The sequence below is a fragment of the Lissotriton vulgaris genome, chromosome 5 (genome assembly GCF_964263255.1).
Source record: "Lissotriton vulgaris chromosome 5, aLisVul1.2, whole genome shotgun sequence".
In the NCBI taxonomy this organism is placed as follows: Eukaryota; Metazoa; Chordata; class Amphibia; order Caudata; family Salamandridae; genus Lissotriton; species Lissotriton vulgaris.
This window is the reverse complement of record NC_141693.1, coordinates 1,135,678,270-1,135,705,122: the sequence shown is the minus strand read 5'-3', so window position 1 is coordinate 1,135,705,122 and position 26,853 is coordinate 1,135,678,270. Positions and strand designations below refer to the sequence as shown.

Genomic DNA, 26,853 nt, shown 5'->3' with positions numbered 1-26,853 from the left:
ACGTCTGCAAAATATAGTCATGTAAGCTTGTTTTTCATATTGCAGAAAATACTGATATAAACTTAGGGTGCATCAGATTACACAAACGCTATGTGCTACTTCAACAAGCAAGGTGATAGGAGGTCCTGGATTCCGTGGCAGGAGAGGCTACATCTATGGAGGTGGCTAGACCTGCAGAACATCTTCCTGATCAACAACCACCTGGCAGGCTCTGAATGAATGAGCAGACAAATTGAAAATGCATTGTCTAGAGGACCATGGATCGTGTTGTTGTCTAAGAGGGCTATGAGAATTTGCATCAACCTCACAAATTACCTTTGCAGGGATGATTAGCTCTTTGTGTGTTTTTCAGTGGCAAAGAAGTGGAAGGCGGTGTAGAAGAGGACTTGATTTTGGTGGATAGTCCTCTGTATTAGGATCTGCAATGCACTGTCCATGAAGCAGCCTGCTGAACGCCTGTGGGCTCATTCCACCAGGACCAAAGTCACTTCAACGGCTATGCGGAAGAAGCACCAGTTTTAGGAATCCACGACCCTCAACATTGGTATAGATACATATGTTCACAAAACACTACTGCAGTCTGGTCTTTTCGTCTGCTTGGTGCTGCAGGACCTATTGGTCTGACTCCAGTACCTAGCCCCTCCTACTTTGGGAGGTGCTATTATGGTATGTATTCAAAAGATGAGGAATCTGCAGTTAGATTTCTCTGTCAGAAGAACAAGTTTACTTAGCTTGGCTAACGCTCTTTCTGAGGGCCACTCTACTTAACCGCAGAGTCCTCACTGCACTCTCTCCACAGAGTCATGTGTAGGGCCTTTTTACTATGTTAAAAGGTCCCATTGTAGGAATGAGCACACTGTCTCAGACAATTTGCACTGTGCTCCACATCTGAGGGTGCTGAAAGAGAACGGTGCAAGAAACTGACATCAGAACGTAAGGGTGGCACTTATATGGGACTCTGCTCCGTCACTTTTGGGGCTGGACACCATCACCATATCTGCTCTAGCTCTTGAATATGTTGTAAAGTTGGGGAATATGGGATTAGATTGAGTATCTATCAGAAAAAGTGTTAATGAAGGTAAGTAGCTTGTTTTTTTTGGAACAATGCATTCTGTTAACATTCAAATGTTTGTAAAGGAGAGCGGGTCAATAGACTATCACACTCTGTTTTAGTGACCTGGAGTACTTTGAGTGAGGACTGTTCCCTCTATCCGGCAGTTGGTGGCATGCCTCACTGTGTTGAGGAAAATATGCAAAATTATTCAGCTCTAAGGAGATGTGCATAAGGATTGTCCCCCTCACTCAGTGTAGATGGCACATGATGATCCACAAACCCCCTGCATTTGTTATGTGCAGGATTGTGGTGTGCTGGTCCCTTTTCATTAAATTCGACCAGTGTCGTCCTACTCCTCAGATTATCTACTCATATCAAACACCTACTGGACTTTCTATATCATTTGCGACATCTGGATTACTGCAGTTGTCAGGAATTGTATTGCTCATTCCTTGTAATAGATCTATCCACACTAGACCAGTTCCCACATAAGAAGTGGCTGTCACAGATTGGGTATACCATAATTTTCACTAAGGAGAAATGAAATGAAATGAAATGAAATGAAAGGAGTCTTGTAATGCGCAACTAAGCCCAAGGGCGTCAAGGCGCCTAACAAAAAGTATAAAACCAAATGAGAAGTATCTACAGGTACGCCTTCGCGAACAGCCAGGTTTTCAGTGCTTTTCGAAAAGCGGGGATGGAAGCCTGAGATTTTATGTCGCATGGAAGAGTATTCCATAACTTAGGGGCAAATTGAAGAAAAGGCCCTTCCACCCCATCTACTCTTACGGAAGCGGGAGACCACCAACAAGTTCTTAGTGGAAGAGCGTAAAGATCTGCTTGAAACATAAGGTAGCAAGAGTTTCTTGACCCCCCCAGCACCCTTCCCATAGAGTGCACTGTGGGTCAGGCAGAGCATTTTAAAAGTGATCCTCGCTTCAATAGGAAGCCAGTGCAAGGCCTTCTTTGCTGCCGTAGATGAAGCCAATCTAGGAGCATCAAGAACAAATTTAGCTGCCGCATTTTGAGCGGTCTGAAGGCGTTGGATTAGGCTCTTATTCATGCCGATGTAAAGGGCGTTACAATAATCCAATCGCGATGCAACAAGTGCTACCACCACTTGCTTCCGTGCCTGAGGGGCCAGATAGTATTTTATTTTGCGGAGAATTTTAATAATGCCCCAACAGGTGGCGACAGTTCTATTAACTTGCAGGGTCATGGAGAGGGCAGGTTCAATCAACACCCCAAAGTTCTGTGCTGATTCAGAAGGAGTGGGACATGCCCCCAACGAGGACGGCCACCATTCAGGTGACCAGATGTTGTTGTTAGAGCCGAACACCAAGATCTCAGTCTTTTCCCCGTTCAACTTTAGAGAGTTTTAAATCAGCCACTGGGACACTGCTTGCATGCAGTTCCTAAAGTTGGTCGGGACGGGTCACCAGACTGGGAGAGGGACACCAAGATCTGTGTGTCGTCCGCATAGGAAACTACCTCCATCCCGAACGATCTAATTAGCCTGGTAAGTGGAGTCACGTAGATGCTAAACAGGGTCGGACTTAATGCCGACCCCTGTGGGACCCCACATTGCACAGGTAGGGATGGAGATAGAAACTCTCCCAGCTTGACCCTCTGTACCCTCTGGTTTAGGAAGGAGGCCAGCAGATTCAGAGCCGCCCCTTCCACCCCTATCTCCCTCAGGCGAGATGTTAAAACCGAGGGAGATAGGGTATCGAAGGCGGCTGTGAGATCCAGAAGGACCAGGACGGTGGAATGTCCCTGGTCTACCTCCATACGGATGTTATTCAGTGCGACCGTGAGGGCTGACTCTGTGCTATGGTGTCTCCTGAAGCCATGTTGGGATTGGTCTAAGAGACCTGAGGAGTCAAGAAATGCCGCCAGATGATGATTCAGATGCGTCTCCAGCATCTTTGCCGGCGCAGGAAGGAAAGAGATAGGGCGGTAATTCTTAAACACCCCAGGATCTAGTGTAGGCTTCTTTAGAAGTGGCTTAACCACCGCGCTCTTCCATTGAGATGGAAAGATGCCCTCTCTCATGGCCCTATTCATGATATCAAGCAGGGGCGGGAGAAGGGAGTCTCTGCACTCCTTCAGGACTTTCAAGGGGCAGGGATCTAATGGAGAACCCGACCTTGTCTTATTTAAGAGCAGGTCAAGCTCCTGATGGGACAGCGATGGAAACTCTGACATACTTTTAGAGGTGTTGGAAGAGATGTCCTCCATAACAGGAGAAATAGGGACGGGCGGAGGCGGAGTAGCAGATCTTTGTAATTCAAGATCCCTGTATATGTCCGCAATCTTAGAGTGAAAGAATCCAGCGATATCATCGCAGAATTCCTGGGTGCTTACTACGGGGTCCTGCGTCTGTAGGGTACAGAGCGAGTCCACTATTTTAAAGAGATCCCTGGGAGAAGAGAGAGCCGCAGTCAGGTTGGCAAAGTACTCTTGCTTAACTCTGATGATCTCAAGTTTATACTCCTTGAGGAGTCTTTTATGTTTATCTCTCTCCTCAAGGTTCCAACTCGTCCGCCAGAGCCTTTCTTGCTTCCTACACCCTTGTCTCATGAGCCTAAGGGACTCCGAAAACCAAGGTGAGGAAGGTTTCTTTCTTGCAGAGTAGTTAGCTGAGAGAGGGGCTATCACATCAACTGCTGTACTAATTGCTTTAGAGAGTTCTGAAGCCGCTACATTGATATCATCAAAGAGGGCTATTTTAAAGGTTTGCATCAGGGGGCCAACGACGAACTCGTAATATTCTTCAGATTCCTCCTAAGAATGGTTTGAGTGGGTATGTCCCTCTTTATGGGGGTAGAAGCAACCGAAAGTTCCAAGGGGATAGCAAAGTGGTCAGACCAAGACAAAGGGATGGGATCATCAGTTTTGAGCCTCTTATCATTGGAGAAGACCGCATCCAATATGTGACCCGCCTGATGGGTAGGGTGTTCAACCAGTTTTACCAGTCACACGCAGCTAAGGAATCCAAAAGGTCTATCGAGACCTTAGAATCAAGATTATCTAGATGAAAATTTAGCTCACCAAGAACTGTCAGATTGGAAGCGCCAAAATACGGTTCTAACAGGTTAAGTAAAGACTGACTAAAATCTGTCCTTGAAACGGGGGGTCTGTAAATCAAGATACCCACAAAAGGCGCGGCATCGGGGGCTTTTATACGAAAGTGCAGCGCTTGAAAGAGGTCAGAGGGCCTGGAAAGCTGAGTAGTGTGACCGGTATGCAAGGTTTTATACAGGATTCCAGGGCTACCTCCTCTGCGCCCCGTTCTATCCAATCTAGCTAGGGAGTACCCATCAGGCACAGCCTCAACCAGGTCAGGTTCCGAAGACTCGGTGGCCCAAGTTTCAGTGAGAAACACCCATGTGGGCTTTCGTGCTGTGACAAAATCGCAGAAGGTGATATTATTTTTCACTAGCAATCTAGTGTTGATTAGAAAGCCTGATTTCTTCAGGATAGGCGACCTAGGGAGGATAGCGGACAAAGGGGGGGCCTATGAATGCAAGCAGCCAATGGCTTACCGCGGGTACTGAAACAAGTACAGTAAAACGCCTCTTGTAGAATATCCGGTTCGCAGGTAAAATGGCATGGGAGCAATGCTGGTCTCAGCCGAGCAAGGTCGTGGTAAGAGTATAACGGCAATGCCCGGGGAGGCATGCTTCTTACGTCCAGGGACCAGAGTCTCCCGCCCTAGAGCCTGGCCTTAGCGCGGATGGGCGCAGACGGGCTGGACTCTGGCGTGACTCCGGCGTTACTACGGCGCTAACGCTGCGCGCGAATGCTGCGCGTAGAATGGCTGCTTTATATGCAGGTCAGCGTGTCCTTGTGACAGCTGGTCTGCTAACCCCAAATGGCAAGCGTCCAAATCTCCCCCCAAGATGGCGGCTAAAGCGAGAGATGAGTCAGGGACCCGCAAAGCGCGGTGGTTGAACGATTATAATGCAGGTGAGGGGACGGCGCAGTTAAAAGCAAGGGAAATAAAATTACATGAAATAAAATACAAAACGGGGATTTTAAAAAGAAACGCTACCGCGTTAGTGGCTGGTTCGCCCTGCAGCGCGCTAATGAGCTGACAGGTCAGGCGTCCAAGGAGAAACTAAGCAAGACAGGGGTAGCGAAGTGTTGACATTTATTTACTGTTTTCTCAAGGATGCTTTTATTCATGTCAAACACCAAGAGAAGTTTTGAGTTTGTGTATTCTCTAAACTTACATCACTTTCTAAACTTACATCACTCTCTTACCATCACCTTGGAAGCAGAGCTAAACCATCTACACTGTTAAAAACCTTTGTAGGTGAGGGCATGAAGGGATGTGGGAGTGAGGGATCCTGAACCAGTACGATACAGGAAAGCAGCAAGATTGGGACTTTCTGATGCACAAATGAGGACAAACTGCCTGCGGTGAGGAAAATCACCGGAAACTTGATGATACGACTGGTATTAAAAGGGATTGTGCTTGACGATATCCCACCAAAATATGATTTAAAATAATCAATATGAATTCAGGATGGTGGTGTCGAGAAGAGATATTATGAGGCTATGCGACACACGAGAAGCGCTGTTGTTCAAGACATGGTGTGGAAAGAGATTGGTGAATGATGGTTGTGAAAGTTGTCTGTTAAAGCAGATGATGTTTGAAGAACTTTGAAGTGAAATAGACCAGATGGGAAGAATGTCAGCGAATGTAAAAATGGCTACCTTAATAAGACACGTGTTGGGACGTGGGTACACGGGGGGGGGGTTAAAACGTGCAATGTGTTGGGTGATGTCTGCAAACCTCAATCTCTTCCGCCAATTCCCCCTCCCCAGGGGAGGAGGAATTGGCGGAAGAATTATTGCTGTGAATTTATGTTCGTTGATTTTATTTGATATTACAGGTTCAGCATGATATGCAATCTGGCTTTGATCCTGAATGTGGAAAAACCAACAAAAATAGGAAAAAACTTTTGGAAACCAACCTATTGAAATACACTTTTGAGGTCCTTCCTGCTGTTTGGCCCAGGGTTGACATGCAAGAACTTAGATGCATAGTTTATAAAAATAACCTCACTACCGTGTACAAAGTGAAGTCATATGTAAAAAGATGCTCTGGAAAGGAGATGTCAGTGTATTGAGAGATGGAGCACACTGGCATCTGGATGCCTTGTGCCCTTTGTTTGGTGCCTTTGGTCGGAAAACTTTAACAAGTGCTGGTAGACATTGGAAAAAATGGTACAAAGCGCCATCTATCATTGCCTTTGTATGACGGTAACATCTGAATCCTTCATTTGAAAAATCCTGCGATGTGGGTCCCACCAATGGTTTAGAGGGAGTGGAAAGAGGTTAGCTTGGTCTGTGGAATACAAATAATTTGGAATACGTTTGCCATCTTCCCACTGGGGAGCAAGGGATTCAGCAGTGAACGGACAAGGAGACTTTTCACTGTGCATGCTTCAAACGCGAAAATTCACATTCAAGTGTTTGGGGTTCAAGGTTTACCATATACCACTATCTCAATAAACTAATAGCATTGGAAGCGTTTGAAGGACTAAGGAGTAAAAAAAAACAATACTTCCACCCTTGTTTTACATCTTTCGTGGACATTTATACTTTTACAAAGGTCGGTCTCTTTCGTAGCATATACACCATGAGAGAGAGAGAGAGAGAGAGAGACACCGAGAGACCCTCCCTGCATGTTAACTGGATTATATGCACTCTATTGACTTTTCGAGGCCTTTACCTCTTGGAGTAGACTACTACAAGACATATAGCCATCTGTTCCAGTCTACATTTAAAAAAGGGATGTGTACATTCTGCATTTACTCTTATAAAATAAGCATTGGCAGATCCAATAGGTCTTACCAGTGCGACCGCTATTGACTTTGTCAATGTCTTTTAGTCCTGTTGTGTAGCAACATGGCTGAAAGTCATGGGAAAAAAACACTAAGACTCAGCTAGCCCTGGCTTTGGCATAGCTTTTTTTTTGTCTAGCAGGAGAGAGGTGACAAGCAACACATAAATGCGGGCAAGCAGCACAACACGGAGGAGATGGAGGGCGGGTGGACAGAAGTTATACGAGATGGCAATAGATGGAGCTGGAGCACAGACAACAGAGGAAATGTAGGTTAGGGAACGGGAATATTAGAACAGTGATGGTGAATACGAGCAAGTTACCAGAGGAGAAGGAGGATTGGCAAAAAGTGATGCTGCATTGAACATATTTGTATTGAGTAATAAAGATGGCATGAGAAAACCTACGGCAAGTATAACCGTGCTAATTTGATGTAAGCAGGAAATGGCTCATTTTAAGATAGGAGTGTTGTTGTGGATGAGGAGCGAAGTCAAATGTATGCCAAAAGGGTTCTGCGATGAATAGTGACTAGCACGATATATGAATATTACTTTTATGTAACACACTCGCATAAAATGAGGAAACGCCAAACACAAACGAGGGAGGGTAGGTAGGGTGGACAGGGTCAGGTTATGATAGAGAAGAAACGAACCAGGGTAGTGGGGTGGGAGGGAAAAGAAGTAACAAGACGGAGATATGTGATATGCCCTGAAAATACAAGCACCCACATGGAGTGCTTGAGCACAAAAAAAAGAAGCGCCAAAAACACTACACTAAAGCAAACCAGTGGTAAGCTATGGGTGGGCTGTAAGCCCATTGTGTGTAAATAAAATGTCAGGCATATATAGTGTATGCCCTGTCTAGCCAAGAACTAAACGCAATTCGACAATAGGTTATCCATAAGTCAGAAGCTGTGGCCTTTGTAACACTAAAGAAAAATATATAGCAAACTAAGCATGACACTGTGGACAGGCAAGTGTGCCATTCTGAGTGAGTTACATTTGTATTATTCAAATTACTGAACAAGTATGGGTGTGTCTGAAAATCAGTTTCTACATTTTTTTTAGAATAACAAAGGATATGTATTTTCTGGACATAAAACAAGAACATTCGATATTTTAAGCATTACAAGGGGATCTATTCAAGAGGCATAGTGATAACTATCTGAAGCCAATCCACTAACAGTGCTTAAACCTTTACCCGCTTTTGGTACTAACTTTGAAGTAGTACTTTTTGATCCCACTAGGCAAGAGTCTGTATTTTTATGAAAACAAGGTCCCCAATTGCTTACTTCTCATGCTTGAGCCCCAGGAGATTATTGTACTTGGTGCTGAGAGTGCCTCCTAGATGTTGGATACGTGATACATGACTGCACAGCTTGCATTATGTAGTGTGGTCCAACTTTCGGAATATACAAATGTTGTTTGATCACAGAGCCTCACATGAGAAAGTTAGATAGCACTGACGTTGTGTGGGTATCAAAGATTCTGGCCACATAGAGGCCATCCTTCTGCTGTCTGGACCAAAAGGAATGTTGGACACACACACTTATGTTCCTCAGGATCTCTTGATGGACGAGGTCAATGAACCTATACCATTGAACCTTCTTTTTGTGAATTAGCAGATTCCTTAATGCATTTCCTCTCTGCTTTTCAAATTTGTCAATTTGTTGTGAGTGTCCTTGGCTATATTGAGGAACAATTTTCGAGAAAGCTTTCGACATGTTGCTTCGTTAAAATTGTAGCAGGATATCTTTATCACATAGTTCATCTGCTGATACTTAGCAATGGCTTGAAGCATTTTCATTGTGGGCTTTTCTGAACAAAGGGCTAGTATTTTTTCAGTTCTGAGAAGAAAACTACAGTTTACACTGTGTTCTTTTTTAAGTTTAATTTTACCAGACCACCCTTGCTGCTAGTTTTGTTTATTGTTCTCAAAGTATGGAATGGTCAAGTGTTTCTTTTCCGTATATACTTTGGAATGAGTGTCTCTGTAGCTCTGTAAGGTTTATTTTATATTGCATTCTTTTTCGGTGTTTTAGTTCTCTGTAAACAGCACATTATTATCTCTGGGAACGTGTTCATAATAATTGGAAAAGGACGCGCTACCAGCCAAAAGAGATTTAAAAAATCTGACATGCTCAAACAAGTTTTCGTTTCATAGAATGTATCCCTGGATCTATTATTTATTTATGGCATGCCGCCATGCTAACTAAGACAAAGCAAGGGTTTCTGGCATAAAAAACATTGGCAGTCGTAGGGAAATTGATTGAACGACCAAAGGGTATATGTAGGACAATAACAGACTGGATAGTCTAATGTACCTTTTCAGTGATCCATACTAGCCAACATTCAGTCAGCAAAAGAGGTGGAATTTTTCAAGCTTCAAAAATGCTACTAAACTTAATGATGCCACCAGCGTAAATGACCTATAGCTCGGACTCTGACCTGCTCATGTTCAGCTTGGATTCTGTGCAGCACAAAGAGAGCCTCTATAGCCCTTAAACTAATGACAAGTGGTCCTGGTGCCAAACTGCTCCTGTTGAAACCTCGCTGGGGCTCAGTCCTCTGTTATGGACCTGGGTATACTGTGACCACTTCCACCTCTCCTCGCATTCTCAAATTATCCAGGTCCATGTGGGAGTGGTTAATTTAATTCATGTTTTTGCTTTGCAATCTGGGACTTGTATGTCACTTGTAAGTCATGATTCTCCTGATTCTCCAAGACACATTAAGTGCCATAGAATCCTGGAACATCTGCCTTTGGTCACCACTTCCTGAAAAGTGCAGGAATAGGAAGCAGAGACCAAAGGTGTGTGGTGTACACCAGAATACCAAGCTGGGATCACCCTAGGCAGAGGAAGAAGCAAGAGGGTTGGATGTTAGAGCTCAATGCATGACGTTTCTCTGAGGTTTTCCAAAAAAGAAGAGTGCACTGTGACATCTAGCTCTCTTGTGATCCTTGAGTCAGGCACTGGCAGTTCCATAGACCCTCAGGCTGGTCCATCAACTGGCGATGAAGGTCCGTAAGCCGGCGTGGCTGGGATCTGAAGCAGACAAAGTCCTACAGATGAGAAAGTATAAAAAATGGCTCAACAAAAAACTCCAAATTGATCATGAGTACTGCCACCTCACCAGACTTCCGGGCTTATACGCACTGAATATGTAGCATTTGAAAGACTGAAACGTGGAGAGCAACATTTATAACAGTGGTGCATGAAATGAAGTATGCATCCACGCAGGATAGAACTAAAGGAGCAGAAAATGAAAATCACTCCTCTCCAATTTGGCAGCCTCTGAGAAGTCACTACAGGATGTGATGTGATGTACTGGTCCGCGCCTGACCATTTTTAGGTCGAGCGACCTATCTCAATGCGCATGCGCATTGAGAGCGGGAGCTCGATATATAGGCACTTAACCAGAGCTTACCGAGATCAGGCGATTCCCAGGCGATTTCTTCCAGTGCATGTGAAAGCGCGTGCACAATGCCACCAGCCGCTTGCCTCGCATTACCACATCAAAGGCGGCCCTGCTGCTTCACACCCTCATGCCGCGTGTCGCATTTCTCCTCCCCCCTCCCCACAGCAATGCCCTCCGTCTTGTCTTACCTGTGCTGTCTGTAGGTTTGTATTTCGTTTTGTTTTCTGACCTTCTTTTCTCTTACACAATGAATACGTTATTACACAATGAATACGTTACTGTCTGTTCAGGATTTAAAAAATTGGATGCCTTGTTTGCTTCCACTGTTATATTTCTTTTAAAAAATGTTTTGGTTAACAAATCTCTCTCGTGATTCCTTGTTTGGAACTAAAGAAACGTCACAGCAGTTTAGCCAGTAGCAGTCATTTTGCTGTGATTGGCTGTATTTTTGCTTCAAGTAATAATCACCTCTCCATAATGTTCCACAGTTCACATGATAGACCCATTCTGTCAAACTGCGTATTCATGTAGAGAACACTGCCAATGAAAGTTACGTACCTCAGTGCCCCTGCTGCTTCACACTATGGCCGTGTCTCTCCCCCATCGCCGCTCCGCCCCCTGCTGCGGCCGTGTCGCATTTCTCCTACCCCCTCCCCACAGCAATGCCCTCCGTCTTGTCTTATCTGTGCTGTCTGTAGGTTTGTAGTTCGTTTTGTTTTCTGACTCTGTCTTTTCTCTTACACAATGAATACGTTACTGTCTCTGTTCAGGATTTCAAAAATTGGATGCCTTGTTTGCTTCCACTGTTATATTTCTTTTCAAATTTTGTTTTGTTAACAAATCTCTCTTGTGATTCCTTGTTTGGAACTAAAGAAACGTCACAGCAGTTTAGCCAGTAGCAGTCATTTTGCTGTGATTGGCTGTATTTTTGCTTCAAGTAATAATCACCTCTCCATAATGTTCCACAGTTCACATGATAGACCCATTCTGTCAAACTGCGTATTCATGTAGAGAACACTGCCAATGAAAGTTACGTACCTCAGAAGGATGAATGGCTTAGGCTGCATTAATAATGTCGGGGAACCTGTTAATTTATAGCAAAACGTCAGTCTCAGCTAATGTATTTAACCCGTTGAGCTATCTTAAAGTTAAAACAAAGGAAAATCAGGCCCTCTTTTCTAGATAATTTGTGTTTGATAATTAAATACAATAACATTAGTAAACTCTAAAATAATAAAACAAAAAAAACAGGATGTGCAGCGACCACATACAAATACATATTTAAAGTGTTGTGGTATGTTTTACTATGTTGTGCTATGGAATGTATGCAAAATTGGTTATGTGCTTAGCATTATATGCCACCTTAGGGTCACCTTAAAGTCCAGGCTTAGGAGAGAAGAAATGTAAAATACTTTTTGTCAAAGATCATATCATCCCAGTGCAGTGATATCCACCACCACATCCACCACCACCACATCCACCACCACCACCACATCCACCACCACATCCACCGCATCCACCACCAACACATCCACCACCACCACCACATCCACCACCACCACATCCACCACCACCACATCCACCACCTCATCCACCACCGCATCCACCACCACCGCATCCACCACCACACCCACCACCACATCCACTACAACCACCACCGCATCCACCACCACCACCGCATCCACCACATCCACCGCATCCACCACCACCACATCCACCGCATCCACCACCATATCCACCACCACATTAACCATCACCACCACAATCACCACCACATCCACCATCACCACCACATCCACCATCACCACCACATCCACCACCACATCCACCACCACATCCACCACCACATCCACCGCATCCACCACCAACACATCCACCACCACCACCACATCCACCACCACCACATCCACCACCACCACATCCACCACCACCACATCCACCACCACCACCACCTCATCCACCACCGCATCCACCACCACCACATCCACCACCACCTCATCCACCACCACACCCACCACCACATCCACTACAACCACCACCGCATCCACCACCACCACCGCATCCACCACCACCACCGCATCCACCACCACCACCGCATCCACCACCACCACCGCATCCACCACATCCACCGCATCCACCACATCCACCGCATCCACCACCACCACATCCACCGCATCCACCACCATATCCACCACCACATCAACCATCACCACCACAATCACCACCACATCCACCATCACCACCACATCCACCACCACATCCACCACCACCACATCCACCACCACTTCACCACCGCATCCACCACCACCACAGCCACCATCGCATCCACCATAACATCCACCGCCACATCCACCACCGCATCCACCACCACATCCACCACCACCACATCCACCACCGCCACATCCACCACCACCGCATCCACCACCACACCCACCACCACATCCACTACAACCACCACCGCATCCACCACCACCACCGCATCCACCACCACCACCGCATCCACCACCACCACATACACCGCATCCACCACCACATCAACCATCACCACGACAATCACCACCACATCCACCATCACCACCACATCCACCACCACATCCACCACCACATCCACCACCACTTCACCACCGCATCCACCACCACCACATCCACCATCACATCCACATCCACCGCCACATCCACCGCCACATCCACCACCGCATCCACCACCACATCCACCACCACCACATCCACCACCACCACACCCACCACCACCACATCCACCACCACATCCACCGCATCCACCACCAACACATCCACCACCACCACCACCACATCCACCACCACCACCGCATCCACCGCATCCACCACCACTTCCTCCACATCCACCACCACCACATCCACCACCACCACATCCACCACCACCACATCCACCACCACCACATCCACCACCACATCCACCACCTCATCCACCACCGCATCCACCACATCCACCACCACTTTCACCACATCCACAACCACCACATCCACCACCACCACATCCACCACATCACCACCACATCCACCATCACCATCACATCCACTATCACATCCACCCCCCCCACCACCACCACATCCACCTTCACCTCCACATCCACCATGACATCCACCGCCACATCCACCACCACATCCACCACCACCACATCCACCACCACCGCATCCACCACCACCGCATGCACCACCACCACCACACCCACCACCACTGCATCCACCACCACATCCACTACAACCACCACCACCGCATCCACCACCACCACTGCATCCACCACATCCACCACCACATCCACCACCACATCCACCATCACCACCACATCCACCATCACCACCACATCCACCACCACATCCACCACCACATCCACCATAACATCCACCATCACATCCACCACCACATCCACCACCACCTCCACCACCACATCCACCACTTCCACCGCATCCACCACCACCACATCCACCACCACCACCACCACATCCACCACCGCATCCACCACCACCACATCCACCACCACATCCACCACCACCTCATCCACTACCTCATCCACCACCGCATCCACCACCACTACATCCACCACACCCACCACCATCACTTCCACCACCACCACCGCATCCACCATCACAACCACATGCACCATCACATCCACCATCACATCCACCACCACCCACCACATCCACCACCACATCCACCATCACCTCCATATCCACCATGAAATCCACTGCCACATCCACCACCACATCCACCACCACCACTACATCCACCACCACCACATCCACCACGAGTTCCACCGCATCCACCACCACCACATCCACCACCACCACATCCACCACCGCATCCACCACCACCACATCCACCAGCACATCCACCACCTCATCCGCCACCGCATCCACCACCACCGCATCCACCAACACCACATCCACCACAACCACCACCATCACTTCCACCACCACATCCACCACCACTTTCACCACATCCACCACCACCACATCCACCACCACCACATCCATCACATCACCACCACATCCACCACCTCCACCACATCCACCACCACATCCACCCCCATCGCCACCACATCCACCATCACCACCACCACCTCATCCACCACCTCATCCACCACCACCACATCCACCACCACCGCATCCACCACCACACCCACCAACACATCCACTACAACCACCACCCCATCCACCACCACCGTATCCACCACATCCACCGCATCCACCACCACCATATCCACCGCATCCACCACCACATCAACCATCACCACCACAATCACCACCACAATCACCACCACATCCACCATCACCACCACATCCACCACCACATCCACCACCACCACATCCACCACCACCACATCCACCACCACTTCACCACCGCATCCACCACCACCACATCCACCATCACATCCACATCCACCATAACATCCACCGCCACATCCACCACCGCATCCACCACCGCATCCACCGCCACATCCACCACCACATCCACCACCACCACACCCACCACCACCACACCCACCACCACCACACCCACCACCACCACCACATCCACCGCATCCACCACCACCACCACATCCACCACTTCCTCCACATCCACCACCACCACATCCACCACCACTGCATCCACCACCACCACATCCACCACCACATCCACCACCACATCCACCACCTCATCCACCACCGCATCCACCACCACCACATCCACCGCCACTTTCACCACATCCACAACCACCACATCCACCACCACCACATCACCACCACATCCACCATCACCACCACATCCACCATCACATCCACCACCCCCACCACCACCACATCCACCATCACATCCACCATCACCTCCACATCCACCATGACATCCACCGCCACATCCACCACCACATCCACCACATCCACCACCACCACATCCAGCACGGCATGCACCACCACTGCATCCACCACCACCGCATGCACCACCACCACACCCACCACCACACCCACCACCACACCCACCACTACACCCACCACCACATCCACCACCACATCCACCACCACATCCACCACCACATCCACCACCACATCCACCATCACCACCACATCCACCATCCCATCCACCATCACATCCACCACCACCACCACATCCACCGCATCCACCACCACATCCACCACTTCCACCGCATCCACCACCACCACATCCACCACCACATCCACCACCGCATCCACCACCACCACATCCACATCCACCACCACCTCATCCACCACCGCATCCACCACCACTACATCCACCACACCCACCACCACCACCGCATCCACCATCACAACCACATCCACCATCACATCCACCACCACCACATCCACCATCACCTCCATATCCACCATGAAATCCACCGCCACATCCAACACCACATCCACCACCACCACTACATCCACCACCACCACATCCACCACCACATCTTCCACCACTTCCACCGCATCCACCACCACCACATCCACCACCACATCCACCACCACCACCACCACATCCAACACTGCATCCACCACCACCACATCCACCAGCACATCCACCACCTCATCCGCCACCTCATCCACCACCGCATCCACCACCACCACATCCACCACACCCACCACCATCACTTCCACCACATCCACCACTGCATCCACCACCACTTTCACCACATCCACCACCACCACATCCACCACATCCACCACCACATCCACCACCACATCCACCACCACATCCACCCCCACATCCACCACCATCACCACCACATCCACCATCACCACCACCACCACCACATCCCCCAGATCCACCACCACCACATCTATATGTGTGTGGCTCTGTGTGTGTGTGTAGGTGCAAATGCAATGTTCTTGGATTTTCGTCACAATAAAATACACTGAACATAATCTTCACAAAAGTTATTTACAAACGTTTAAGCTATGGCCATTATAAATTACAATTACTTTTATTTAAGTATTAATTATTTACAAAATTAAAAGCCATTGTTATTTGTAATATCAAGACATCTAAGTCACGTAAATACAACACACATTGCATTACAAATGCTATAGGTGTCACATTTGCAAAAGTTAAAACTATTGACATTGTAACTGACAAAGCTATTAATTTTGCTACTTTCAAAACAACACATAAATAAAAAAAAGTGTCATTTACAATACCAATAGCTCAAACTTTCCTAATGCGAGACCTATTGCATTTCCAATGCTTATTACATTGCATGGCCATGAGTGCTCAGACAAGCTGTAATGTCATTACTGCCTAGAAGGGTGCTATCTCGGTAACACAGACTGAGATCTCTCGGGCGTGGATTGACTGCACAAGATGGCGATCCACCTTTGTGAGGCTCCGCTCCGAGTGCGGTGGAATCCACTAGAAACCTGACAATCAGGCATACCTACCCGGCAATCATTCGAGGAAGTTGTGCACGGACTGGCGGGGCACCGTTTGCCACCCTTGCAGCTGGCGGGGACGATGATCCATTGCGACAGTCCTTACACTGGGTAGAGGCCTAGCATTGCCATCACTCACCTTGCATCCGTGTCCCTGCAGTCACTAGTTATATGCAGCAGAGACAGGCTCCGGGACCCAGGAGCACATTCATTCAGCATGTCACCCTGCTGCAGTGGCCTCATTTATGGATGTGAGACTTCAGCTATCATTTGTCCTTCACAACTCATGATGACGCATAGCTAATAGTTGTATCCCTGTGCAGGACAGCCTCGGGCCCATTTCCCTTGCCTTGGCCTCTCTCTCTCTCTGCCTCGTTGTCTTACTTTCGGTTTCTGTGTAAGTAAGCCGTCAGGACAGAGGCCACGGTTCCTGTGCACTGTCAAACTTAACTATGTTTTAAAACAACAGAAACTCTTGTTTCTGCACTTGCAATTGGGGGGTGGGGCAGAAAAAAGTAAGGCCTGGCCGGGCCCGCTGGAAAAAGATTGGGATGATCTGCAGAGCAGTCTAAGATGGTGGACAAACTAATATTTCCATCCAGGTTTTGCAGTTACCACTAATGATATTCCAGACAACACAAATGGCAGCAAAGTCTGTGGGGCCATCAAAGATAGCATGGACATGCGACAGGGCAATCTGGAGACGAGCATAGCAGCAAAAGAAAATAATGTTGCAGACACTCTCAGAAGGAACCTAAATGGTAGCCACATATGATAATTCAAATGTGACATTGTAGATGTACGTTTCAAATAATGGTGGTTTTCTCACCCACCAGAGTAAACTGCCCAGGTTACTTATCTAAGTTCCTTCAACTTGGACTGAAAGGCAGTGCTCTGTGGATGGACTGCTCTAGCACATGTGCTTATGGTGTTCCTTGTGGTGTGAACGTTCAGCTCGTTGAACTATTTATATAGAGGATTTTTTCACAGGTAGAAAAAGAATGGAGCACAATGGGAGCCCATGTGTTATAAAAAAAAGTTAAAGTTAAAAAAAAAAGTACAGAATGCACTTCAAATTGTTTTATCCAGTGTGTCTGGAATATACAGTTACATTTTGTGACTGATGGGTAAAATATCATACTTTGTTTTAAAAAAGCATGTCTTTTGCCAAAATGGACAACCAAATCTACTAAACTGCCATGAGAGGTTGAGACGTTTACAATCTGCCTTCCTTACCTTTGAGGGAAGTATCAGACAAAGATAATATTCCATGTATTATTGTTACACTATTTGTTAGCTCCCTGTTATAAGCGTCTATGCAAAATACTGCCTAAAAATGGAGTTCACCTGCGAGGCCCCCTAATGAGACATTTGAATGGCCTCAAGGCTGAGCATTCGTATTCAAACTTAAAGTGAGCATTGGCAATGCCAATGGGTCTGGCTTAAAAGAATGTTGTATAATAACGTGAAGCCTTACAAGTAAATAAGATAGGAATGAAAATATATTTGGGTGGAAGCAAATAACTGTAGAAAAATATTGCTGCAGGTTAAAAGGTGAGGCGAAAGTCGTGCTGCCAATCTAGATCTAAAAATCCATGTATGTTACTGACTGCCCTCTTCCCATCTGTGTTGCTGCCAGAGAGGGTCAAACACCATATGTTATCTAGTTACCTTAAGACCCTTTAATAGCATTACAGTACCATGCTCAATCTCAGGCTGCTGGATAAATAAACAAAATGATCACAGCTTCGGCAAGCACCTTTCTTGTGGAAGCAAATAACTTCTGCCCAATCAAACATGTACTCCTCGTTCTCAACATGTGGGCAAAGCCAAACCCCTCAACCGTGATGCTCTCGTGATTGATTGTCTGGCGACAGCTGCGCTGGCAAGCCAGACCATAAAAACTAGCTAATATTCCGAGTCATGCCACTAGATGGCAGAATTAGGCACCGGATGGATATCTACAATGGAATCAAGCAGCAAAGCAGGTACTGACTGAGCTGTCATTATTATCTCATCAACTATTAGTGTGCATTTCCCAAACTCCCCTTCCTGAAGTAATTGCAGCTAGGAAGGCCACCTTCAAAGAAAGAGACAATTTACATTTATTCATGCATGTTCTCATATATATATATATATATATATATATATATATATATATATATATATATATATATATATATAACAATAGAGCACAAAAGTAAAGCAAAGGTGGTCATTGCTTAGCATTTTTTAAACATTTTTGCCCAACCCACATCTGCGGGCGAGAAAGGAGATCGTGTGATGAAGCAGCACGAATAGTTCGCTCTTAAACTGCTTATTAGAGATTTCCGTTCTCGAGTCGCTGTCCTATCTTACTCAAGTCTGTTATAGCTGATTGGGGGCACATGATAGACATTTCCAACGGCCTTTCTCGGTCTTTCTACCTCGATCGGGAGACCAACTTTAGAAAAAGAAATCCGCCTGTGTTTGCTAGGGATTTAATCGTGTTGCGCTTACATTCTTTGCACGAGGAAGGTGGATTCTCGCATCGGAAGCAAATGTTTGCATTCCCTTCGGTGTCTACGGCATAGGGAGGAGGGCAGTGCTTCTGCATGTAATGGCGTCCACGCATGGTCTTTAAATGTTGCGAAACAACCCCGCCTGAAATGTGATTCAGTGTCTATGATCATTCGCCTGCGTTGTGTAAAATGAAAGAGGCGGAAAATAGCACGCCAAAGTAGTCAAAACTTTTAGGTGTATGTGTAGAACCTCTGTGCATTCAAGAAAACGTTAATAATTTTACTAAATTCTCTTTTTCCCCTTAACTTTCTGTTTAGGACAATCTGCAGACATTGGGAGCAGAAATCGAACGACTCATCAAGCTGCAGCATGAGCGGAGGATGTAGCAGGATAAAGACACGTGCCTCTTGTCCTGAGAACACAAGGCACCCTGCCCTCGCCGGAGCCTCTTTTCTGTCGGCCAAAAAGACCAGATCTATTTATTTTTGTATTCCCTAATAGAGTAAGACCTATCCTAACTTTATACTTGTACCCCAACGTTGTACTTCGACCCTAACGTTGCACTCGTACCTTGTTCAGGGGCAGTGCTGCTGCCGGCCACCCAGGCTCCATTGTCGTATTGCAGGTTGCTCAAGGTTCATTACAGATTATTGGAATATGTAATCATTTTGAAATGACCCGGGACATTTGTGCCACACCCTTTGGCACGTGGGCTCGTGTTGCACATTTAAACAACTTGTCAAAACACACTATTCATTTCGTTTCTATTGTAAAGCAGTTGCACCTCAGAAACACCTGGTGGGAATGTTGGGTGGTTGTCCTCTTCTGTGGCGGGATGGTCTGTCTCTTGTGCTGTCTGTGCCCTTACGAAGCGAATGCCACCTTTACGAATGCATAGATTAGTAAAATGAATCTTCGCCTCCTGCAGATGGAAACAATGCTTTTCCACTTCATACTTTTCTAGCAAAAATGGGCTGTGCTTTTGAATGGGGGGATTTACTGCTGAATGGGGTCCTTGAGATGCTTAGATTCTGTGTTCCAGTCGATAGGTGATGCTTTCTAGCAAGCACCTGAGGGGCGATGATGGCTCTCCCCACTTTAATCAATACTGGAGCCATCTAGGAAGCACTGAGACGTTAACCATCCCTTCTTTTCCTTCTGGGCAATAGCCAGGAGTTTCTAAGACACCACCCTCTGAGACCGAGGCTGTGTGTGCTCCGATCAATGGCCAAGTGCCCCAAGGAAGCCGCTGTGCGCTCTGGCAGCCATCGATGCACAGCAGTGACTGGCTCCTGACATTTCAGGCATGCCCCATGTTGACATTTTGTGGCATAAGGATATTATAGTCATTCAAACATATCTTTGCACAGGAGGAGCTCACTCCCTTCAGTTGTACTTGGGATGCGATAGTCTGTATGGCTACTGTGCAGCCACGCACAGTTTTGATTTAATCTCTCTCTTGTTAAAACAAGACTTTGCCAGACTTGTACAGAAGTTGTTAGTTCACACCACTAGAATTCCGATCATCGGGTCTGTGAACTGAAGTCATGCCCTGCCTCTGTGCTGGTCTGCTCTGGCTCCCATGTGGTCTGGCGTGACATGTACATCAGAACATCACACGTCCATTGATAAACCGCTAACTTTGTAGCGCACAGAATTCATTTGTACTAGTCTCTTGCTAGTTTGCAGTACTGGTACAGGGTGCTAAGGGTGGTGCCACAGTGTTGGTGAGTGGCATCATTGGTGTTATTTATTGTTTCAAACATGTACTCTGCTCAATTTTATAATTGTTCATTTTGCATTCTTGCTACTGCCTATCCTGTATCACTACAAAAAAAAAAAGACAGAAATTAACTCCTGCACCCTTGCGGTTTGCAATTGATAAATGTACCGAGTTTGGGGTGATTCATTGTCCTAAATAGAGGACTAAAATTGGATACTTAGGCCTCATTAGGGGACCCGTTAAAGGGTCTGGGGTCGATTACGATGTCGGTTGGATGAGGGTCCGGCCGACATTGTAGCTGATACGGGACCACCCTGCAAGGAGTCGGTGGTCCTGCTTCCCATATTATGATGTGACGCCTCCGTGTTGGTGGGAAAGTGTATGTTTTTTTTATTGTGGCTTGTGCTGTGGGCTGCAGAAAAAAATACACTTTTAAAACATCCATGAACCGTGTGGCAGGGACAATGCTGTGCCTGCCACACGGGGCATGGATGTTTGGGAGGGCACCACAGGCGCCCCCCAGGCCTCATAGCGGAGGCCGCGGGGGGGACGGGGCCCTGCTAGGGGACCCTACAGTCCATTTCAGACAGACATTCTATTGCGGTTGGATCACAATAGAAAGGCTGTGTGATACTTGCATCGTAATCCGCACTGCGGTTCCTGAGCAGGCACAACCTCCATTTTGGAGATTACAGTCCTCCCTCCGTCCTGACTGGCTCTTGGAGCCCATCGGAAGTGGTCTGGAATTCCCCCACAGGTTTCCCTCCGACTTCCAGTATCGTAATACGGCGGTCAGATGAAAACCTCTGATGTCAGGCGGAAAACCTCAGACAAGTTGTCGGATAGCTTGCGGCCTTACATCATAATGAGGCAGTCTGTTATTTCCCTGCCTTGGAATTACTGTTACTCGTGGTCCCAGTAATTCTGGTGATGGGGAAGTTATATGTGGATATACCTATTTCCATGACAGTTCCTGCATGTAATCCCGCAGAGTTTAAAACAAAAATTCGAACTCTCAGTATGAAAAACCAAAACATATTTCTGACGGCCCATCAGAATTTACCAGCTACTTGTAATGAGGGCTTAAACTACAATAACTCACCTCACCAAGCCTACCATAAAAATAAATATAATTTCCTGTTAAGATATACCGATGTCCTGTACATATGTAATCATCTGTTCAGCAACTCTGATGTGCTAACAAAAAAGGGAATAATATACAACTCAGAGCACATTAGAGGGAATTTCTGTGAGATGTACAAGATGCAAATGAGGGATGTATCTTCATGTTTGATGGCCTTTAGCACTAAAGCACTTTTAGGTGGATTGTCTTTAAATAGTAGCCTTCCCCCCCTTTAAAACTTTAATTACTTTGCTTGCAGAAGATTAGAAAAGTCCAGGCATTAAGAGCCACACTAAAGCAGTTGGCTTAGTTGCAGGTAACCAAGTGTACATTTAGTGTGAGCTTTCACCCAGCCTGTGTCGAACACTCCTGTATACCACACTTCTGTATAGGGAATGTCCCAAGGCCTTTTATTGTAATGCATCTCTGACCACTGTGGTGGTTGACACGTTTACTATTGGAAAAGTGTTATTTCCTGAATGTACTTCTGAAGCTTTGGCCCATTTCGCATCTCTGAGAAATCTGCATCCGGAGTCAATTTGGCAAATAGACCTTAAAGGCGCTTGCTTTGAAAAGAGCTCCCAACACAGTACGACTGATGTGAAGTGTAAATAATAACAGACTGTTGGGTGGCAAATGTGTAAAGCTTTATGTCTGTGTGCTCTCCCTAGGTATGTTTGTCTTCCTTTAGTCATTCTGAAAAACGGTATACATGCCTCACAGTTTTAACACTAAAATGTTCTGTAAAAGGATGATTGGTGATATATTTCTTTTTACTTTGTTAATTTATTTTTTTATTGCAAGTCTTAGGGCCCTTGATGCTATTTTACTTGCTTTCCTAGTGATTGTTCCTTTTTTAGTTCATGGAAACTGTAAATTATTTGGACTGCTATATTAAATATTCGTACTCCTGTGGCATATATGCTCGCCAGGCAGTGATGTGTATTGGTCTGTTTTGCTGTATATAGTTCACTTCTGAGCAGAGCATGGGGTCTGCAACATATCACTTACGACAAATGGGGAATTCCAGGCTCCCTGTGAAAGTGATGAAGGAAAGACTTTGGATCCTAAGCGCTGATTCTCCTAGTGCTCATGTTCCCACTGCTGGGATCTTCTTGTTATTTAAATACACAATGCCACTTTATTTTGAAGCACTTCCTCGCTACACTTTAGACTGACTCCAATTTATGGTCTCTTCATCATCTCAGAATCACTGCTGGCTGCAATGTGGGGGTAAGACTAGCTCCTGTAAAGTATGTATCACGCAGTAGGAAATTGACGTGTCTCTTCTTCCAAAATCGTGCCATGCTGTAAATCTTTGGTGCAATAAGGATTTCCCGACTACCTTCCAAAAATGCTAAAGACATTCACCAATGCATGAAGAAAAATGAAATATGCATTTTTGAAACCTAACTGAGCCGTATTCCTATGCCAATTCAATCGAAATGAAATGTTGGACTCTTATGAAATGTGACCCCCAACAACATCTTTTTCTATATGTATATTTTGGAGAATTCAAACACCCAAGTCGCTTGAGTGCCAAATTAAGAAAGTGTCTCACTGCTCTGCTTTGTAATCGATGTATGCTCTCAAAACATTGTATTTTGATTTTACACCGTGCAGCTCCAAGAGCTACTCAAGAGTGGGATGATCACAGAGCAAAGTATTATTTGTTTACTGAAGAAACTACTGGTTAAAATAATTGTACTCCCTTCTGTCGGCGTTGTATGCAAGAAGTAAGAACATTTTCTGGAATAAACGTGCACATTTGTTACTATTCATTTAGCTATATGCATTGAACCCAGATACGTGTTTAAACACATATCCAATTAGTTAATTCAGGACCTCTGTTTCTTTCGGTCTTTTAGCAGTTATGGGCCTCTATCCACCCAGTGTTGGAGGTTTGTGGGAGGTTAAAGATAGTACATGGCCAAAAGAACTGTATTTATTAATCCATCCTAATTTAATCAGCCCTCCAGCTCTAGAGTAAAATTGCTTGGAATGTTTGTGGTGGGGCTCTGTATTCTGAAAACAGCAACCATGTGTGCATCATTTTTGCCTTAAAGATGTAACAGAGAACCTGAGACTATTTAAATAGGGCACATTGTATTACTCGCTGTACATCCTTCTTTTATTTGCTTGCTTATGAACATGTTGTCTTTTATGTTGGGTAATGTCCAGAAAATAAATTAGGACTCTGTCTTTTTCCATATACTTGAGCTCCCAGCCTCCAATCTTAGGAGTCAAATTTTAATTCCAGAGCTATTACTTTTTAGTTAATGAGGCAATGTCTAAGAGACAGTTCCTTATAGCATTTTTGCCTGCCCTTGTGACATCTTAGTCTGTTTGCGCAGTTCATCCTGTTGCACATTTAAGGAAAACAATCATCATACAGATTTGAACCCTGCTAAATAATAACAACATTCAACAGTGTGTACCGAGCATGCATCCTAATCAAAAGATAATTTCTATTTGATGTTTCTCAGGGGGACTTCCACTGCCTTGATTGGTGCTTTGAATAAATATATTACTTCAGACTCAAAGATTTCCTGTCTCGTGTTGATAATGTGTATCCTTCTTCTCAATTCATGGCCCATAGTGCCTGCCTTGCAGCCAACTGCACCTTCTCATTTTCCACCACCTACTCTTTGAGGCTTACAGATGCTCCTAGCAGCCTCTAGCTGCCTCCCATCAACGGTATGACCTGCTGCTGCTTGCTTCATGTAGCCTTCTGCTGCTTGACCCTCATCCACCAGCTGCTTGTGGGATGCATCTGTCTCTGGCTGCCTTTCCTCAACTCTATGACCTGCTGCTGCTGTACCCACCAGCTGCTTGTGGCCTGCCGCTGCCAGCTCCATGATTTTGCAGTTCTAACACCCCCTACCCTTCGTTATGTTTGCCCACCTGCATTTTGTTACCTTACCAACTCAAGAAAACCTGATTGTTTAGACCCGACTTCATTGGTTCTCATTCTTTTAGTCGTTATATTTTGAATAGAAAAAACAAATTTACTGAGATGCAAATCTTTGATGATAACATAAGCTCAATCAAGACACTTTTTTTATTGATCTCTTCATCTGAATCTTTTTTGAGCTTCAAAAATGAAGAATGTTCAGCCTGCCTATAAATGCGAAGTGAAATGTGTTTTTCTAAGAATCTGTACTATATCGTCAAACATATTTGCCTATATGTTTCTGTACAATGTTTACAGATGGTAATGCAAGCCATTGCGTGCCTGTAGAAAAATGTTTGTTATATCTCACCTATATGACATTACTGAATTTTCTGTTTGGCATTGGTAGTACATTGTGTAAGTTAAAGCAGAATGTACCCATTGTGAGGAAGGGGCAGATTGCACCAATTCAATTAAATTCAAAAGCAGTTGCCCATGAGCAGGACAATGCAGCATACTATACTCTTCGTGCATAGCACTGATTCTCCCCCAAGTATGTGGTGACCTATTATTCATTCTTTTCACACGAGCACCCTCTGAGAACTTAGCTCACCTTTTTTTTAATTGTACTCTCTTTTTGTCTCCCTCACTCCATCCACACTGAAAGCATAATCAAAAGACTACAAGTTGTGCTTCAAGCAGGTATTATGTTGATCCTATAGGATGTGTCAGTCATGGCGAACTGTTGTATAGCATCTGAGGTTCTCTACCCCTAACTCTTCCAAGTTTCTCTTTTCATTAGGATGGTTTGCGCGTCAAGAGCTCCTTGAGACTATTTTTTGCTCTTCAGTAGTAGTTGCACCTAAATGTGAACACTCCGCAATAAAGTAGTTGCAGCTAAATGTGAACACTCCAGGCAGTTACCTGTCAACCCACAAAGTTACCAGGCGAGCTGTCCGATTCAAAATATCCAGGATGCTGTTCTGCTTTACATTTTTTTAAGTGATATGTGTCAATGTGTATGCCTTCTACAGCTCTTCAAAATCATAGTGGAATATAAAAAATCTGGCATTTAAGGGAACGCTTTGCGTGTAGCGAAAAGGACAAAGCAGGAAATGGCTTCCAGTTGGTTTCGACAAAAAACTGCATATGGGTGGGCTATTTGCTGTACTCGTCGCATGTCACCTGTACATTAAAACATACCTGGAAATAGAGATTAGCTCCTTCATTTGGAATGCTTTTTCTGTTGATTTTATTGTTAATTTTGTAGATAATTTATTTCTGTATGATTATTTTAAATGACTTGAGGACTATATATATAAATATATTATGTATATATATTGTACTTTGAAATAATAAACACCTTCCAACTCTAGTGTCAACTGGTACTGGTTGGATTTATTTTGTGTAGGCTGTAAGTTGTTTGGTATGTCTGCATGGAAACATTTGTTCCACTCGTTTTATTAATATTGAAAGCATTAGGAAAGTTGTACTGGTCTGAGTTTTGCATCTGTTTTGAATGAGTTAATAGCAGGATCATTCATCCCGAAGTGCTAGAATGTTAAGGACTTTCGTCCTCAGAGAGCAGAACATAACACTAGACCTCGCTGAATCCAAATAAAGCAAGAAATCAATTGCAACGCACGTTTCACCCTTTTTATGAACTTAAAAATTTGTCAGAAGCCTGGATTATGGCAAACAGGTGCAACAAGGGTGGTACGATAAAACCGAATACAAAGAGAAGCCAAGCAGACAATACGAGACTTGTTAAACAACTTCAACACACCACTAGGTTAACCGAAACCATTAGCATTACAAAACAGCCTGTAGCAAGCATAAGAAAGATACAAATATGATTCATATACTTTGTGAGATCAAGTAACATC

General features: G+C 45.6%; 1 protein-coding gene across 9 annotated transcripts in view; it reads left to right on the top strand.

The window, feature by feature from the left end:
• Positions 1-26,342, top strand: part of CCDC186 (coiled-coil domain containing 186) — a 662,916-nt gene extending 636,574 nt beyond the window's left edge. For 6 of the 9 annotated variants that reach the window (XM_086922873.1, XM_086922866.1, XM_086922867.1 and 3 more), the window contains one exon: positions 19,546-21,070. In XM_086922873.1, coding sequence (XP_086778999.1) covers positions 19,546-19,614 — 69 coding nt within the window. In that variant the 3' untranslated portion in view covers positions 19,615-21,070. Of the gene's footprint in view, positions 1-19,545 lie in introns of all 9 variants that reach the window. The other 3 variants (XM_086922872.1, XM_086922870.1, XM_086922871.1) reach the window with 3 other exon arrangements.
• Positions 26,343-26,853: the final 511 nt, after the last annotated feature.